Source organism: Lepidochelys olivacea, assembly GCF_965140295.1.
Source record: "Lepidochelys olivacea isolate rLepOli2 genome assembly, chromosome: 3".
In the NCBI taxonomy this organism is placed as follows: Eukaryota; Metazoa; Chordata; order Testudines; family Cheloniidae; genus Lepidochelys; species Lepidochelys olivacea.
Genome location: NC_140413.1, coordinates 89,717,475 through 89,737,043, shown reverse-complemented (window position 1 = coordinate 89,737,043; position 19,569 = coordinate 89,717,475). Strand labels below are relative to the sequence as shown.

The 19,569-nt window shown below is 42.4% G+C and overlaps 1 protein-coding gene across 1 annotated transcript in view; it reads left to right on the top strand.

The window, feature by feature from the left end:
• Window positions 1-1,518: 1,518 nt before the first annotated feature.
• Window positions 1,519-19,569, top strand: part of FRK (fyn related Src family tyrosine kinase) — an 80,345-nt gene continuing 62,294 nt past the window's right edge. Inside the window, exon 1 of the mRNA XM_084622049.1 lies at window positions 1,519-2,468. Coding sequence (XP_084478175.1) covers window positions 2,014-2,468 — 455 coding nt within the window. The 5' untranslated portion in view covers window positions 1,519-2,013. The remainder of the gene's footprint in view (window positions 2,469-19,569) is intronic.

Sequence of the window (19,569 nt, the reverse complement as noted above, 5' to 3'; positions counted from 1 at the left end):
GGCTGGTGGAGTCGAGGATCTGAGCCCTAGCAGGCACAGACAAAGCTTCCTAATGCTAAAGGCAGTTGGTAACTAGGTACCTCATAGCCTTGGTTTTTAAAATACAGTTTCCCCCAGGGAAATTGACAAAACAATAACCCACTTGGTTATCTGTATACATCTTACTCTTGGGAATGGGGGGAGAGTGTTTGGTAACAAGTCGATAAGGGAAAACGTCTCCCCGATGGCAGTTGATAATTTAAACAGTTTGATTTTCTTAATCTGCAAAATGCGATCACACATCATCAAGTGTATGATTTCTGGAGCAGGGCCAACTTAAGCACAAGGCTCACATGGAATTACATGAGCATGTCAGAAAGGGACCTCCATGCACAACCCACCACCTGGTCCAATAAAAGGCTCACCCACCAGGTCTCTCATTTTCTGTCAGTTTTAGTCACCATTTGTAATGGGAATAAAATTACAGCATCAGTCATTCTGTGTGGAACAGAGGTAAATGTGAAAAGTATGTATGAGCCCAGGTACTGCTGGTACAGAGCCTGACAGGGGCCATCCTACACCTTTGCCATTCAGGGGCTATTGGGACTGGGATGATTGCAGCACAGACTAGGGCTGCTGCAAACAGTGCCCCTATTCTAATGGTCACTGTGGAGTGCAGGTTTACCTCAGCTATGCCGTCTCATGCACAATCTGCCTCTTCCCCACCCTGGAATTCCTGTGTTCCCTGCAGAAACAACCCAGAGATTTCCTGCAACGTGGCGATGTTCTAAGGCTTTGCTAGCACAAAGTGTTATTCAGCACAATGAGGAATCTGGTCTGAGGTGCTTCTTTGGCCCAAATACCATATAGTGCCTAGATATTATGGTGATGGCTGTTTTATAAATGCAGATTAACTGGGAGAACAGCTTTTCTGTTTCCACTGGGGTTGCTATTTGACTAGATGATAGCAGTGTTGCGGTAGCTGTGCTGGTACCAGGATATGAGAGACACAAGGCGGGTGAAGTGCATGTGTGTATATATATATATTTCTTTTATTGGATATTGTTATGAAATTGATCCAATAAAAGATTACCTACCTGCCTTGTCTCTCTAGTATAATAGTTATTTATCCTGAAAGGCTGGTACAATTCAACAATGTAACATGATTCTTTGGCTAGTGCATTTAATTTTTAAACCAAAGAATGAGGAAGGAATTAAAATCTATGACTTTTACTGTAACAAACAAATATTTTTCCTTTTGTAAAGTGCCAAACCTAGTTCAAGAACTTCAGGCGCAGTAAGGGGATTTCTAAAGCCCTGACATACAGCTATGTAAGCTTGCATGTTGAAAGCAGCAGCGGGTGTGCTCCCAGGTGGGGGCACTGGAGGAACACTGGAAATCCTACTCACATACTTGTGAGAAGAAAAACCAAAGCAAATGAGGAAGCAAATAAAAATATTCAGGGAGGCCACGTCTCAGGCTGTGAAAACAACAGGCTGGCCAGATTGGTTACTCATTACCAAGAGCTAGAATGTGAAGAGAGGTTCACTGCTGATCACAGAGCAGGCACTCAGATGGGACAAGAAAAAGAATGATCAGAAGCAGTACAACTTGGGAAGAGTCAACACTAAGATTTTCTAATGATTCCTAATTATTTTTACATTTTTTTTTCTTCTGGCAGGACAAAAAGATCAATGATTTTCTGTTGCACCCAGATTTTGGGCCAAAGACTTTCTCTTTTTGTTTTCTTGATCAGATGAGGAAGCAAACAATTCCTTCCCATGCACTATTGCACTTTAATGCTCAGGTATCACTCCTGAGTCTGAAGCTGCCTGCAAGGAGCTCTCGTTGGGGCTCTGGAGAGAGAAGTTTCCAGCTTCAGCAAAATTTATTTAATCTTGTACCAAAGGAGGAAAAATATCTTGCAAAGAACTAAAATGATAATGCAAAAGGATGTATAAAGGTATTGCCACTGGGAAAACAAGAGAGAAATAAGGAGGAGAGAAGAAACCACAAAGAAACAGAGGAGCAGCATGGGGAACTTTTGCCGGAAATACTGCCCTTGGATGCAGCGGTGTGCCCCATGGCTCTTCCAAGAGAGTGATGGAGGACAGGGAGAGAGCTATAAGACAGGGACGGGCCAAGATAACCAGGGCTGGGTGGGAGATGACTACCAGACAGACAATACTTCTCAGATAACAACAAAGAAAGTTGTGAGAGCTGGCACTGGAATTCCTTTGCCTCCACCATGTGAGCAGAAGCCCAAGAACCACTACAAGTTTGTGGCACTGTTTGATTATCAGGGCCGCACTAAGGAGGACCTGAGCTTCCGAGCCGGGGATAAACTCGAGGTGCTAGATGCATCTCCTGACGGTTGGTGGTATGCTAGCCTCCTCCTGGACAGTGGATCAACGTGGCCTGGACAGAAGCTCTGTGGCTACATCCCTGCCAACTATGTAGCTCCTGATCAGAGCATCGAGGCTGAACCGTAAGTAACACAGATCTAAGTAACACACATGCTACTCTGAAACACATCTAATGCTCAATCTTTGTTCCCCTTGTTTTAGCACAAGGACCAGATTGCCATATCCTTTGTCACACTGAATAGTACCTTGCTCCACATGTAGTCTCAGTGGTGCAAGGCACTATTTAACGTGAGTAAGGAGATCACAGTCTGGCCCCAAATAAATAAAATAAGGCAAAGTATCCAGATGTTTGTTTCAGTCTAAATTACTTCCCTTCCCCACATGCCCTAATCACCTCCTTACAAAGTATGTGGGAGTACTGGGAGGTCACAGATGGTATAGGTTATTATTATGATTATTATTTATATAGCAGTAAAAGTATACTAGGTGCTTACCAAAGAGTAAGACGACAAGGTCTGCCCCCAAAGAACTTGCAGTTTAAATAATTACAAGCTCACTACATTATTTAAAAGGCCAGGATGCTGTAAACATACCCTAAGGTTTTGTTACTAATGATGGATGAATTTCGAAGGTATCTGTGGTTGTTTCTGCTTCATCCTAGACACAATGCATGGTGCTGTGTAAACAAATCGCTGCCCTGTAGAGCTCAAAATCTGGCTTAAACTATGGTCCCTAAAAGGAAGAATGAGTGGCTGTGGTAGCAAAGTAACACACCTTTGCTGTCTAACATGGTTTAGCTATCTAGAGTTGCTGTACCAGCTTTATACCAGCTGAAGATTCATTCATGTTGGGAGAATACTCAAGTGACCAGTTAGGACAGGTGTAGCCTACCCTGGAGACCTTAGTATCCAGGATTTGGCCCACTGTTGCTATTCACATAGTCAATCAGACAGCGCTTCCTTCATTCATGACAGGATTCAGAGTAGCAGCCGTGTTAGTCTGTATCCTCAAAAAGAAAAGGAGGACTTGTGACACCTTAGAGACTAACAAATTTATTTGAGCATAAGCTTCATGAGTTACAGCTCACTTCATCGGATGCATTCAGTGGAAAATACAGTGGGGAGATTTATATACACAGACAACATGAAACAATGGGTGTTACCATACACACTGTAAGGAGAGTGATCAGGTAAGGTGAGCTATTACCAGCAGGAGAGCGGGGGTGGGGGGGGACCTTTTGTAGTGATAATCAAGGTGGGCCATTTCCAGCAGTTGACAAGAATGTCTGAGGAACAGCGGGGGTGTGGGGGGGGGAAATAAACATGGGGAAATAGTTTTACTTTGTGTAATGACCCATCCACTCCCAGTCTTTATTCAAGCCTAAGTTAATTGTATCCAGTTTGGAAATTAATTCCAATTCAGCAGTCTCTCATTGGAGTCTATTTTTGAAGTTTTTTTGTTGAAGAATTGCCACTTTTAGGTCTGTAATCGAGTGACCAGGGAGATTGAAGTGTTCTCTGACTGGTTTTTGAATGTTATAATTCTTGACGTCTGATTTGTGTCCATTTATCCTTTTACGTAGAGACTGTCCAGTCTGACCAATGTACATGGCAGAGGGGCATTGCTGGCACATGATGGCATATATCACATTGGTGGATGTGCAGGTGAAGGAGCCTCTGATAGTGTGGCTGATGTGATTAGGCCCTATGATGGTGTCCCCTGAATAGATATGTGGACACAGTTGGCAACGGGCTTTGTTGCAAGGATAGGTTCCTGGGTTAGTGGTTCTGTTGTGTGGTGTGTGGTTGCTGGTGAGTATTTGCTTCAGGTTGGGCAGCTGTCTGTAAGCAAGGACTGGCCTGTCTCCCAAGATCTGTGAGGGTGATGGGTCATCCTTCAGGATAGGTTGTAGATCCTTGATGATGCGTTGGAGAGGTTTTAGTTGGGGGGCTGAAGGTGATGACTAGTGGCGTTCTGTTATTTTCTTTGTTGGGCCTGTCCTGTAGTAGGTAACTTCTGGGGTACTCTTCTGGCCCTGTCAATCTGTTTCTTCACTTCAGCAGGTGGGTATTGTAGTTGTAAGAATGCTTGATAGAGATCTTGTAGGTGTTTCTCTGTCTGAGGGGTTGGAGCAAATGTGGCTGTATCGTAGAGCTTGGCTATAGACGATGGATCGTGTAGTGTGGTCTGGGTGAAAGCTGGAGGCATGTAGATAGGAATGTGACCATCGCTTATTAGCACCGCTGTGTCCAAGAAGTGGATCTCTTGTGTGGACTAGTCCAGGTTGAGGTTGATGGTGGGATGGAAATTGTTGAAATCATGGTGGAATTCCTCAAGGGCTTCTTTTCCATGGATCCAGATGATGAAGATGTCATCAATGTAGCGCAAGTAGAGTAGGGGCATTGGGGGACGAAAGCTGAGAAAGCATTGTTCTAAGTCAGCCATAAAAATGTCGGCATATTGTGGTGCCATGTAGGTACCCATAGCAGTGCTGCTGATTTGAAGGTAATCTGATGAGGTTCAATAAGGATAAGTACAGGGTCCTGCACTTAGGACGGAAGAACCCAATGCACAGCTACAGACTAGGGACCGAATGGCTAGGCAGCAGTTCTGCGGAAAAGGACCTAGGGGTGACAGTGGACGAGAAGCTGGATATGAGTCAGCAGTGTGCCCTTGTTGCCAAGAAGGCCAATGGCATTTTGGGATGTATAAGTAGGGGCATAGCGAGCAGATTGAGGGACGTGATTGTCCCCCTCTATTCGACATTGGTGAGGCCTCATCTGGAGTACTGTGTCCAGTTTTGGGCCCCACACTACAAGAAGGATGTGGATAAATTGGAGAGAGTCCAGCGAAGGGCAACAAAAATGATTAGGGGTCTGGAACACATGAGTTATGAGGAGAGGCTGAGGGAACTGGGATTGTTTAGCCTGCAGAAGAGAAGAATGAGGGGGGATTTGATAGCTGCTTTCAACTACCTGAGAGGTGGTTCCAGAGAGGATGGTTCTAGACTATTCTCAGTGGTGGAAGAGGACAGGACAAGGAGTAATGGTCTCAAGTTGCAGTGGGGGAGGTTTAGGTTGGATATTAGGAAAAACTTTTTCACTAGGAGGGTGGTGAAACACTGGAATGCGTTACCTAGGGAGGTGGTAGAATCTCCTTCCTTAGAAGTTTTTAAGGTCAGGCTTGACAAAGCCCTGGCTGGGATGATTTAATTGGGGATGGGTCCTGCTTTTGAGCAGGGGGTTGGACTAGATGACCTCCTGAGGTCCCTTCCAACCCTGATATTCTATGATTCTATGATTCTAAGGTATACATTGTCCCCAAATGTGAAGTAGTTATGGGTGAGGACATCCACAGTGGCTAGGATGGTATTTTCAGGAACATCAACAATGGATTGTAGTTTCCTCAGAAAGTCAGTTGTGTCTCAGAAATAGCTGGGAGTGCTGGTAGCGTAGGGCCTGAGGAGGGAGTCTACATAGCCAGACAATCCTGCTGTCAGGGTACCAATGCCTGAGATGATGAAGTGTCCAGGATTTCCAGGTTTATGGATCTTGAATAACAGATAGAATACCCCTGGTCGGGGTTCCAGGGGTGTGTCTGTGCGGATTTGTTTTTGTGCTTTTTCAGGGAGTTTCTTGAGCAAATGCTGTAGTTTCTTTTGGTAACTCTCAGTGGGATCAGAGGGTAATGGCTTGTAGAAAGTGGTGTTGGAGAGCTGCCTAGACTGGGAGTGGATGGGTCATTACACAAAGTAAAACTATTTCCCCATGTTTATTCCCCGCCTCCCACCCGCTGTTCCTCAGACGTTCTTGTCAACTGCTGGAAATGGCCCGCCTTGATCATCACTATAAAAGGTGTGTCTCTCCCCACCCCCCCACCCCACCCCGCTCTCCTGCTGGTAATAGCTCACTTTACCTGATCACTCTCCTTACAGAGTGTATGGTAAAATCCATTGTTTCATGTTCTCTGTGTATATAAATCTCCCCACTGTATTTTCCACTGAATGCATCTCATGAAAGCTTATGCTCAAATAAATTTGTTAGTCTCTAAGTTGCCATACAAGTACTCCTTTTCTTTTTCCTTCATTCAGATTCAAAAGCCTCTCTTCACGACCGTCTGCAGAAATAGCATTGGTCTGGGGCTACTGGAGAAGGGCTTGTATGCTCTAATTCAGCTCAGTCTGACCTCTGGTCTCTTTTAAGAACTAGTTTCAGAGTAACAGCCGTGTTAGTCTGTATTCGCAAAAAGAAAAGGAATTCCTTTGGCACCTTAGAGACCAACCAATTTATTTGAGCATAAGGTTTCGTGAGCTACAGCTCACTTCATCGGATGCATACTGTGGAAACTGCAGAAGACATTATATACACAGAGACCATGAAACAATACCTCCTCCCATCCCACTCTCCTGCTGGTAATAGCTTATCTAAAGTGATCACTCTCCTTACAATGTGTATGATAATCAAGTTGGGCCATTTCCAGCACAAATCCAGGTTTTCTCACCCTCCACCCACACCCCCCCAACAAACTCATTCTCCTGCTGGTAATAGCCCATCCAAAGTGACCACTCTCCCTACAATGTGCACGATAATCAAGGTGGGCCATTTCCAGCACAAATCCAGGTCTTCTCACCCCCCCCCCACCACACACACAAACTCACTCTCCTGCTGGTAATAGCTCATCCAAACTGACCACTCTCCTTACAATGTGTATGATAATCAAGGTGGGCCATTTCCAGCATAAATCCAAGTTTAACCAGAACGTCTGGGGGGGGGGTAGGAAAAAACCAGGGGAAATAGGCTACCTTGCATAATGACTTAGCCACTCCCAGTCTCTATTTAAGCCTAAATTAATAGTATCCAATTTGCAAATGAATTCCAATTCAGCAGTTTCTCGCTGGAGTCTGGATTTGAAGGTTTTTTGTTGTAAGATAGCAACCTTCATGTCTGTAATTGCCTGACCAGAGAGATTGAAGTGTTCTCCGACTGGTTTATGAATGTTATAATTCTTGACATCTGATTTGTGTCCATTTATTCTTTTACGTAGAGACTGTCCAGTCTGACCAATGTACATGGCAGAGGGGCATTGCTGGCACATGATGGCATATATCACATTGGTGGATGTGCAGGTGAAGGAGCCTCTGATAATGTGGCTGATGTTATTAGGCCCTATGATGGTGTCCCCTGAATAGATATGTGGACACAGTTGGCAACGGGCTTTGTTGCAAGGATAGGTTCCTGGGTTAGTGGTTCTGTTGTGTGGTATGTGGTTGTTGGTATTTGCTTCAGGTTGGGGGGCTGTCTGTAGGCAAGGACTGGCCTGTCTCCCAAGATGTCTCACAAATCTTGGGAGACAGGCCAGTCTTGATGTAAATGATGTAAAGAGATGTAAAGAGAGTGGTCACTTTGGATTGGCTATTACCAGCAGGAGAGTGAGTTTGTGTGGGGGGGGACGGAGGGTGACAGAACCTGGATTTGTGCTGGAAATGGCCCAACTTGATTGTCATACACATTGTAAGGAGAGTGATCACTTTAGATAAGCTATTACCAGCAGGAGAGTGGGGTGGGAGGAGGTATTTTTTCATGGTCTCTGTGTATATAATATCTTCTGCAGTTTCCACAGTATGCATCCGATGAAGTGAGCTGTAGCTCACGAAAGCTTATGCTCAAATAAATTGGTTAGTCTCTAAGGTGCCACAAGTACTCCTTTTCTTTTTAAGAACTAGTTTTCTGGCAAGATTTCCAGGACTTCTGTTTCTTGTCACAGCTGGAAATACTGTAAAAACAACTTCAATTGTTATTCAAATGAATCTGTTTATCCAAGGCCCTCTTATCTTTGTAATCTCCCCCAGCATGCATAATTTGCATTGAATAGCCCTTATTTGGAGTAGCAAGATTTTTTTCTTTGACTGGTTTCAGAGTAACAGCCGAGTTAGTCTATATTCGCAAAAAGAAAAGGAGTACTTGTGGCACCTTAGAGACTAACCAATTTATTTGAGCATAAGCTTTCGTGAAATTTATCAAAAGAGAAAGAACATCAGGTTTTGTGATCCCTGGTTTTGCTTGAGGACCCATAGGATAGTGGAGAACTGCAGGGGGAGGTTTTTCAGCTCTCAGCTGAAGTCTTTCCTCCAAAATATTTGCCAAGAATTTGAGTTAAGTAGGTGTTAAAAACAAAAACAAAGAAACTGAAGCACCAAAAAACAGTCTGACTAAAAATTTCTGCTGTCCTCCTTACAGACAAAAACTGGTAGACAAGGATCTGATACTTCTAATGTGAGAACAAGCAGAAAATCCCCCCCCCCCCAAACCATTTTATACATCATGAAGAAGTAAAGAGAGTGCAAACTTTTTTTCTGATCCTCACTTAAAAATAAAAGGGGGAGAGCTGGGCTTAAAAGGTTAATGAAATGCCTATTAAATAAAAATGTAGTATTAGAAACATATTCTGTTCCCAGGACTTAACATAGAAATGTTGTGGGTCATTAACTTCCTTCATAGCTTTTTTAATTTGTATTTTAATCTATGACTTGCTTAAGGAGATGTGCGCTGGTGGGTATTTTTTAACTTTTTCTATTATTTCTTCAGAGATTAGTATTTTCAAATCTCAACTTTGTCAACTAGTTTGTATAATTTGATTCAGGCAAGAGGTACATCTAAAGAGGATAACAGAAGCATTTTTTAAGGTGATCTCTGTTTGTTTAAGTGCTAACTACAGACATCTTTCTGGGCTTACACAGTGATCATTCTATAAAAACAATGAGAAGTGAAAGTTTGCCTTGCCAGTATTAAGTTATCATGTTGGCCCATTGGAGTCAATGACATGTCAGCAGTAGGGAAAAGGTGAAAGACTACCTGTCTTTTCTGAATACCCGCAGGGATTGCATGGCATAGCTAACATTATTTTGACCATTCTTGACAAAGGGAATGATACCCCTACCTATAGCAATGGAAGGTTATTTTCTGTTACACAAATTCAGGTGTCAAAATGTTTCAGATTGGCAAGATGCTACTGGACAGAAAACTATCTGACTGTGGAGTGCGGGAGATGTCTCAGAGTATAGGAGAAAGAGCATATAGCATATCTCTTGAGTACACTCCTTGGCAACCAACTGCAACTGAGTGGCAGTGGAAAAGGTTGCTCTGTCTTTCTGCTGCCATGGACATTGCAGCATACGTGTATGTATTCATGCCTCATGCAGTGATCTTAATGATTGGGACAGGAAGGGGAGGACACTTTTCTGGAGTCATAGGAGTGTGTACACATGTGGCCATCATATCAGTTTATAAAATATATACCTATGTGCTGAATACAGTACATTGAATTGTTTGTGCTGATACCTTGAGATTTGTCAGCAGCCTTCCTATTACAGACCACAAAGTATTGTTGTTTTAGCTTTTGTCAACACTTCAAAATTTTCAGACCAGCTATATTATAGACCCAGTCAGAGATTAACCAAATCAGTCTGAATAGTGCTGTTCTTTCCTTTCTGACAGAAGGCAGAGTTGGGTAATTACACATCTGTCATGAGAGATCTCTTGTGCATTCTCTCCTTCTTCCTGTATATATGCGGAATTATCCAGAGAGGTAGGCTAGGTGAACTTTGGGGCCTTCAGCAGGACATTTGGCTATAGCTCCCCTTTTTATTGGGTCTAGACAATACAGTTGACTGGTCTTCCCATGTTTAATCAATTATTAGAACTCATCAGTTCACTTGGATGAAAGCTAGCTGGCTTCGAATCAGTCCCGTTAAGTCTGAGGTAATGATGCTAGGATGGAGTAAATAACCAGGGGAAATAGCTGAGATTATATACACTTCCTCCAGTTGGAAGAATTGGCCCACATTTTGTGACTCATTTTCACAAAGGGGCTCGGCTATTTTAGGTGCTTAAATTGAAGGAGTGGCCAAGAATGCCTTTTTCCATCTGTGCTTCTTTCCTAGCAGCAGACTCCTGCTTAGGGTTTTAGGATATTGTGTGCAGGGGAAGAGTCTTAAATTGTACAGCTTAAGAATGTAATCATATTAAGAACATAAGAATGGCTATACTGAGTCAGATTAACGGTCCATTTAGCCAAGTATCTTGTCTTCCTACAGTGGCAGGTGCCAGATGCTTCAGAGAGAATAAACAGAACAAGCCACTTATTGAGTGATCCATCAGCTGTTGTCAAGTCCCAGCTTTTGACTGTCAGAAATTTAGGGACTGGCAGAGCATGGAGGTTTCACCCTTGACCATCTTAGTTAATAGTCATTGATGGTCCTATCCTCCTTTAACTTATCTAATTCTTTTTTTAACCCATTTATGGTTCTGGCCTTCATAACAACCCCTGGCACTGAGCTCCACAGGTTGACTCTGCATTGTGTGAAGTAGTACTGCCTATTAATTTCATTGGGTGACCCTTGGTTCTTGTGTTATGTGAAAGGGTGAATAACACTTCCCTGTTCACTTTCACTACACCATTCGTGATTTTATGGACTTCTATCATATCCCCCCTTCATCGACTCTTTTCTAAGATGAACAATCCCAGACTTTTTAAGCTGTCCTCATAGGGAAGCTATTCCATACCCCTCATCATTTTTGTTGCCCTTCTCTGCACTTTTTCAAACAATAATATATCTTTTTTGAGATGGGGTGACTTGAACTACATGCAGTATTCAAGGCATGAGCATACCATGGATTTATACAGTAGAATTGTGATATTTTCTGTCTTATTTTCTGTCACTTTCCTAATGGGCCCTAACATTCAGTTAGCTTTTTAGACTGTGCTGCACTTTTCATAGAACAATTACTCCAAGATCTCTTTCTTGAGTGGTAACATCTAATTTAGACTTCATCATTTTGTATGTATATTTAGAATATTTTCCAATGTGCATTATTTTGCATTTATCAACGTTTAAGTTCATCTGCCATTTTGTTGCACAGTCATCCATTTCTGTGAGATTCTTTTGCAATTCTTCACAGTCAGCTTTGGACTTAACCATCTTGAGAAATTTTGTATCATCTGCAAACTTTGCCACCCCACTGTTTACCTCCCTTTTTTCCAGCTCATTTATGAGTGTTGAACAGCACAGGTCCCAGTACATATCCTTGGGGAAACCCCTCTATTTACCTTTCTCCGCTGTGAAAATTGGCCCTTTATTTTGTGTCCTTTAACCAATTACTGATCCATCGGAGGACCTTCCCTCTTATCCTATGACTGCTTACTTTGTTTAAGAGGTGTGAGACCTTGTCAAAGGTTTTCTGCAAATCCAAGTACACTAGATCAACTGGATCACCCTTGTCCACATGCTGGTTGACACTATCAGAAGAATTCTAACAGATTGGTGAAGCATGATTTCCCTCTACAAAAGCTATGTTGACTCTCCCTCAACATATCATATTAATCTGTTCTTTACTATAGTTTCAATCAATTGCCCTGTACTGAAGTTAGGTTTACCAGCCTGTAACTGCTGGGATCACTTCTGGAGCCTTTAAAAAAAAAAGGGGGGGAGGACGGTTACATTAGCTATCCTTCAGTCATCTGGTACAGAGGCTGATTTAAGCGATAGCTTACATACCACAGTTAATTCTGCAGTTTCATATTTCAGTTCCTTCAGAACTCTTTGGTGAATGTCATCTAGTCCTGGTGACTTATTACTGTTTGATTTATAAGTTTGTACCATAACCTCCTCTACTGACACCTCAATCTGAGACAGTTCCTCATATTTGTCACCTGAAAAGAATGGCTCAGGTGTGGCAATCTCACGCCCATTCTCTGCAGTGAAGACTGATACAAAGAATTTATTTAGCTTCTCTGCAATGGCTTTGTGTTCTTTGAGTCCTCCTTTTGCACCTCGATTGTCCAGTGGCTCCAATGATTTTTTGGCAGGCTTCCTGTTTCTGATGTACTTACAAAACATAACAGCATTTTTTTCCTGTTGTTAGGGGGCTTATTCCTTCACCCACTTACTTCCCTGGTCCTTCTCGCATGAACAGAGAGCAACAATACCCGAAGTCCGAAGGTGCAAACAATTCGATGTTTATTGGGGTGAACTTCCAGCAAGCTTAAATACAAGTTCCTTTTTTCCTTATTTTCGAATCCCAACTTACTTCCTGTTTGCCCCTAATTTATATAGTAATATTCTTAGCTATACCTTAACCAATCATTCTACTAAAATTTAACTAACCAATCCTAACATGGATTAGCTAACCAATTATATCCCACCACCTTAATTAGTTTACACCCAGCAAAATTAATTATACAGCAGACAGAAGCAATCACAGAACCAGACAGAGACCATGCCAATAAACAATAGCAAAGTGGGAACTATAATGACAAAACAATACAGAAGTGAGGATTTCACAACTACATCTGTAAAGACATAAGAGTTTCCCAGCTGTGTCTATGGATAAGTGAGTTCTTACCAGACAGAAAACTATCAACCTCAATTTCCTTTTACAGCTTCTAGGCACTTCCCTTTCTCTGGAGGTGATAGGCACTATAAGGACAGGATTAAATTCCTAACAGCCCAATAGCACCTTATTTCAATGTGACTAGTTTGGAATGTGAGGATGTGACCATTCACTTCCCAGCTTATGGCTGCCTCTGTCGCTTAGCCAAAGGCCTTAGCCTAAGAACAGGGCCTCAGACTGTCACAGTAAGAGAAGGCCCTTACACTGGCAGACAGTGATTTTGATTCTTTCTTTTATACCTCTAACTAGCCAAGTGATAGGAATACACCTAAATTCTTAGAGTATAGGCCTTTACAGACAGGCCTGAATATCTATATCCTAACACCTGTCTTTTAGTAGTTGCTCTCCAAATTCTTTATTGGTCTGTTTAATTATACTTTAATACTTGCCTTGCCAAGATTATGCTCCTTTCTGCTTTCCTCAATGGAATTTGACTTCCAATTTTTAAAGGATGCCTTTTTGCCTCAAAATACCTCTTTTACTCGGCTGTTTAGCCATGGTGGCATTTTTTTTTTGTTATTTCTCTGATTTTTTTTTATTTAGGGTATACATTTAGTTTGAGCCACTATTATGGTGTTTTTAAATAATTTCCATGCAGCCTGCAGGCATCTCACTTTTGTGATTTTCTTTTAATTTCCATTTATCTAGCTTCCTCATTTTTGTGTAGTTCCCCTTTATGAAGTTAAATGCTACTGTGGTGGTTTTCTTTGGTATTTCCCCCCTACAAGGATGTTAAATTTAATTACATTATGGTCACTATTACTGGGCAGTTCTGCTATATTCATCTCTTGGACCAGACTCTGTGCTCCACTTAGGACTAAAACAAGAATTGCCTCTCCTCTTGTGGGTTCCAGGACAAGATGTCCCAAGAAGCAGTCATTAATGGTGTCTAGAAATTTTATCTGTACATCCCATCTTGAGGTGACATGTATCCAGTTAATATAGTTGAAAGCCTCCTTTATTATTATATCTCTGTGTTTGTAGCCTCTCTACTATAAGCAATTTACAATCACCATCACCAACCTACATGTCAAATGCTCCATGGATGACTGTAACGTTTCACTGAAATCTATTTAAAAAAAAAATACCCCAGTCATTTAGAGATTGACTTTGCCACCCTTATTCATGCTGAGTGGTACCTTACCACATAAGTAATCCCCATGAAATCTCATCCTTGACAGACAGGAAGGATGGTCCAGTGGTTAGTGCACTGGCCTTGGACTTGGGAGACCTGTGTTTAAATCCTACCGCACAGTCTTCCTGTGTGACTATTTATTTTGTGAGGTGAAATACATTGAATATTGTGCTTAAATACTATAGTGATGGGCTCCATATAAATACCAAAGATAGAGAGAAAGAGTGGGGCCCTTAAATTTTATATGGACCTTTTTTTTAACCCCTTAATTACTGATCTTCTACTTCATGTGCTGTGCTCCTTATACTAACAACATTCTGTTGCAGTCAATGAAATATTAGGATGTACCTGGTATGTTTGGAAACAGGTGTGTTCTATTAGGGTGTACCTGGAATGCTTGGTAGTAATCAAGTAGTTAAAGATAAACAAATGCCTATTAAAGACACAGTTACACATGATCCATATGCTGCTGGTAGCACAATAAGTTAAGTTATCTCACTTCATGAGGAATTAAATACGTAGCAGTGTAAACATTACACCAAAGCTTTTTATATAGGCGGCCAAGTCCAGGAACACTGCCTGAATAGCAGGAGAAGCGATGGGGAAAAGAGCTAAAGTACCCTTTTGAAACTCCAATACACTCTTCCACTTGGGGAGAATCCAAACTGTGGCTGATCCTCTGTCCTCAACTCTAAGAAGACGAGTTTTGTACTGTGTAGTGTGTATGCATCCCTACTTCCTTCCCAAAAGAGTCTCTCTACCTTCTTCTGCAGGAAGAATGCACAAGCTCCTTTAGCTGGGGGAACCTCCATGGCCATGGGGCTATGCAGGATTTGCCATCTCATAATTAACAAAGCATAGGGATTTATTACATTAATATGGGTTAGTGTCACCGGGTGCTCCACTCACTGCTTGGGTGGAGCCTCCTCCTGGTCGCTCTGGGGATTGGCTCTCAAGGTGGTTGCCCCCTTCTGCCATCTGTGTGTCTCTCAGGTCTGTGGCCCCTCTCTCACTCCAGACACTGTGATGTCCTCTTCATGACTTAGCCCTCTGGCCAGGTCACTTAATGTTTCCCCCCTTCCAGGGTACAGTCCTTCAATTCTCTGCCTCCCACACAGTGACCCAGGCAGTCTTCCTGTTTATGGCCTGTACCTGATCTATGCAACGTGGCTGGTAGGGGAACCCACTCTCACCCTCCACTCCAGGTTCCAGTCCAGGGACCCTCAACTTAGCTGATCTGGGTATCATTTCCCAGCCCCCACTGATCTGTCCTTGGACTGCTTCCTAAATCTCCTGGTTCCCCTCATTTCTCTGGGAATACCAGCTCTCAAGCCCTCCTCCTGCTTGCTAGGGAGTGATTGCCCTTTCCTAGCAACAGCGGCCTTTCTGTTATCGGCTCCACTTTTCCCACAGAGGTGAGCTTCCCTTCATGAGGGTTTTCCTATCAGCCTTCAGCTCAGTAGGTTAATTGGCCCACATGGCCTCCATTAAACCCTTCAAGGCAAGTGTGAGGTGGATACCCTTTCACAGTTAGAAAGAGATTTGTGTTAACATTTGTACTAAGTTCTCTGCCTCTAGCATATGGGTGTGTGTGCCCAGTGCTAAGTTTGTTTTCTTTGGGTTGTCACTTGACTTTTATTAAAAACACCTGTTCTTGTAAAAAGATGGGAATTCGTCCAACATTTTGTTTGGCTGGAGAGTCCCAAAACAATCAGTGCAGCAGGCAGGTTTTAAAGGGAGGAAACGGACTACTTATGTGGCCCACACCTTTGGAAATGCACAAGGATGGAGAGAATACAGATCCATTAATTTGTTTGTGTTTGAGGCACATCAGAGTGGAATTTCCCCTCCATGTCAAAATGGTCCAGTATTCTAGCCATCGGATACCAATTAATGGGCGATGAGCAAAAGTCTTCAAAAATTTAAGGGTCATGATTATTGTATCACATTTCAACAATTGCTGAGAAATTGTAAGCAGTACTTAGAATCATAGGATCATAGAATATCAGGGTTGGAAGGGACCTCAGGAGGACATCTAGTCCAACCCCCTGCTCAAAAGCAGGACCCATCCCCAATTAAATCATCCCAGCCAGGGCTTTGTCAAGCCTGACCTTAAAAACTTCTAAGGAAGGAGATTCTACCACCTCCCTAGGTAACGCATTCCAGTGTTTCACCACCCTCCTAGTGAAAAAGTTTTTCCTAATATCCAACCTAAACCTCCCCCACTGCAACTTGAGACCATTACTCCTTGTCCTGTCCTCTTCTACCACTGAGAATAGTCTAGAACCATCCTCTCTGGAACCACCTCTCAGGTAGTTGAAAGCAGCTATCAAATCCCCCCTCATTCTTCTCTTCTGCAGGCTAAACAATCCCAGTTCCCTTAGCCTCTCCTCATGAGTCATGTGTTCCAGACCCCTAATCATTTGTGTTGCCCTTCGCTGGACTCTCTCCAATTTATCCACATCCTTCTTGTAGTGTGGGGCCCAAAACTGGACACAGTACTCCAGATGAGGCCTCACCAATGTCGAATAGAGGGGGACAATCACGTCCCTCAATCTGCTCACTATGCCCCTATTTATACATCCCAAAATGCCATTGGCCTTCTTGGCAACAAGGGCACACTGCTGACTCATATCCAGCTTCTCGTCCACTGTCACCCCTAGGTCCTTTTCCGCAGAACTGCTGCCTAGCCATTCGGTCCCTAGTCTGTAGCTGTGCATTGGGTTCTTCCGTCCTAAGTGCAGGACCCTGCACTTATCCTTATTGAACGTCATCAGATTTCTTTTGGCCCAATCCTCCAATTTGTCTAGGTCCCTCTATATCCTATCCCTGCCCTCCAACGTATCTACCACTCCTCCCAGTTTAGTATCATCCGCAAATTTGCTGAGAGTGCAATCCACACCATCCTCCAGATCATTCATGAAGATATTGAACAAAACCGGCCCCAGGACCGACGCCTGGGGCACTCCACTTAACACCGGCTGCCAACTAGACATGGAGCCATTGATCACTACCCATTGAGCCCAACAATCTAGCCAACTTTCTACCCACCTTATAGTGCATTTATCCAGCCCACACTTCTTTAACTTGCTGACAAGAATACTGTGGGAGACTGTGTCAAAAGCTTTGCTAAAGTCAAGAAACAATACATCCACTGCTTTCCCTTCATCCACAGAACCAGTAATCTCATCATAGAAGGCGATTAGATTTGTCAGGCATGACCTTCCCTTGGTGAATCCATGCTGACTGTTCCTGATCACTTTCCTCTCATGTAAGTGCTTCAGGATTGATTCTTTGAGGACCTGCTCCATGATTTTTCCGGGGACTGAGGTGAGGCTGACTGGCCTGTAGTTCCTAGATCCCAGTGCCCAAAGAAGAGTGGATCAGCTACTCTGCGCCTGTGACCTTAAGGGATCCACAAGGTTAGAGCATGCAGTCTCTTCCCTTTTCTCCTGTCTCCTCCCACTCAGGCCCTTACAGTTGTTTGTTTGGTTGTTTACTTGATCATTAGTCCATTTTTTATTAGGAGGTTAGAGGACTTTCCAAAGTAGGGATTTTTGAGACCTTGATTTCACTCTGCCTGAGTGTACTTTGTATTACGAGGTAGAGCATGCTCTGTAATGACAAGTCACCTGCTGAAGTGCTGGGATAAGTCTTTCAGTATTTTTCTTCTTTGTGAATCTCAGTCTACGCTCAAAATAACCATCTAGCCACAGTTTCATATTTGCAGTGGGAATGTTCTGGAGAGAAGTTGCTTCTGCTCTATCTGATCAGTCTTCACCCTGAACGTTACTTTTTTTGGTTTCAAGAAATGAGACATTAAATAAATACATTTAAAAAACCCAGAGATCTATTCTATCTGTTTAAAAGAAGGTCCTAGTTGAAGCTGGATGTCAATTGGGCAGAAGAAAACAACAATTTTAATAGATTTCTAGATGGGAGAACAGAAAACTGAATTAAAGTATAGAAATATCCCTGACAAAGAGTATATTCTCTCTCTCTCTTTTGCGCTGTGTTGACTGTTTTTCTGCACTGTAAACAGGTGCCATAGTAACACAAATTCACCTGCTCTTGTTTCATTAGCACCAGTTGTTTTAACTAAACAAGAAAACGACATAGTGAAAATTATTATGGACAACAAATACTGCCCAGCTGTAGAGTTAATTTTAATGACCAAAAAAAATCAAGCAGTGTGAGTGACAGTGCTACAGAGAAACCTTTGTTTCTTAGAAAAAGGCTGAAGTCTCATTATGGGTCTTCCCTTCTCTTTCTCATAAAGGGTCCATTCACTGTTTATCTAACATAAATTGCATTATATCCCTTCATCCCAACACCACTGACACAATGGAGTGCTATGTTAGGGGAAATAAATCCAAGTGTATGCAAAGGAACAAATCTAACAAGTTCATTCCAATTTGAAAGCTATTACCAGTTCCATAGATATTGCCTATACTGGCTTTTCCCAAACTTTTGAAAGCTGAACCACTGTCCCCAGCACCTCCGTCTGGATAATTAATCCAGTTGTGCATCCTCGCACTTAATCCCACCCTATATTGTTAAAGGTCTATCCAAAATGAGCAGCCTCTCAGAAATGATTTTGCAGATTTTCATAATATGGTACTTTTCCTTTGTTAGATGATGTGAGCAGTGAAATAGTTAACAATGCTGATATTTAAAGTATCATTATCAACTGAGTTAGCACACGTTGAAGCGAGTGGGGTAGATCAAGTTTAGAGCTATTGTTTCAGGCTCTCTGGAAACTCAAGCAGATATTGGTGCCTTGGTTAGACTTGGATCACAAAGTTTTCTGCTCAACAAAACCAGCTAGAGACTCTTTTTGAAATGGAAGCTGAAATGCTGCGGAAAAATTGAAAAGCTTGTCTGTATTCCCCCAAAAAACCAGGCTTGTCCTTTGCACCCCACACTTTATAAACACTGCCTTATACTTAAAAAGGGGATGCCACTAAGACCAGCAACATTGCTAGAGCTGAAATGATTTTTTTTCAGTGTTCATATTATACCTATGCCAAATCTAGTCTCCCATAATGTTTATTATTGCAGTAAATATTTAGAATTGTAAAGACTGCATAAAAGTTCTAAAATCTTAGTCCTTTGCTCCAGTGATGACATACATTAAATACATTTGGTAATATAAAGTCTATGTAAATTTAAAGCTGAGATGATGAAGTTTGACAGATCCATGAAAGAATTAGATTAACTTGAGCAATAAAGCATGGCAGGGTGTGCACTGCAGAGCTATAATCAGATGCTTTGGGAGTGACTTGCCATTGTGCCCTCAATCAACTGAAATGCTTGACATTTGGACCACCATGCATGGCTTTGAGTGCCATACTGTGATAAAAATGGGACTGTGGTAGAAAAAGACCCCTAAAATAGATACTTTGTAAATGACTTTAAAGCCTGTTGTCTGGCAGTCAAGTTATCGTGTACTTAACTGTACTTTTCAGAACACAATTTGGTTCAGTGAGGACAGAATACTGTCTTACAGTGAATACGTGTGTAACAGTAAAGGAGTGAAGGGGTTAATGCAGCAACTGAAGATCTCCATAGAGGAGGTTTTGGAACAAATGGATAAATCAAACAGTAATCAGTCACCAGGGCCAGATGGTATCACCCAAG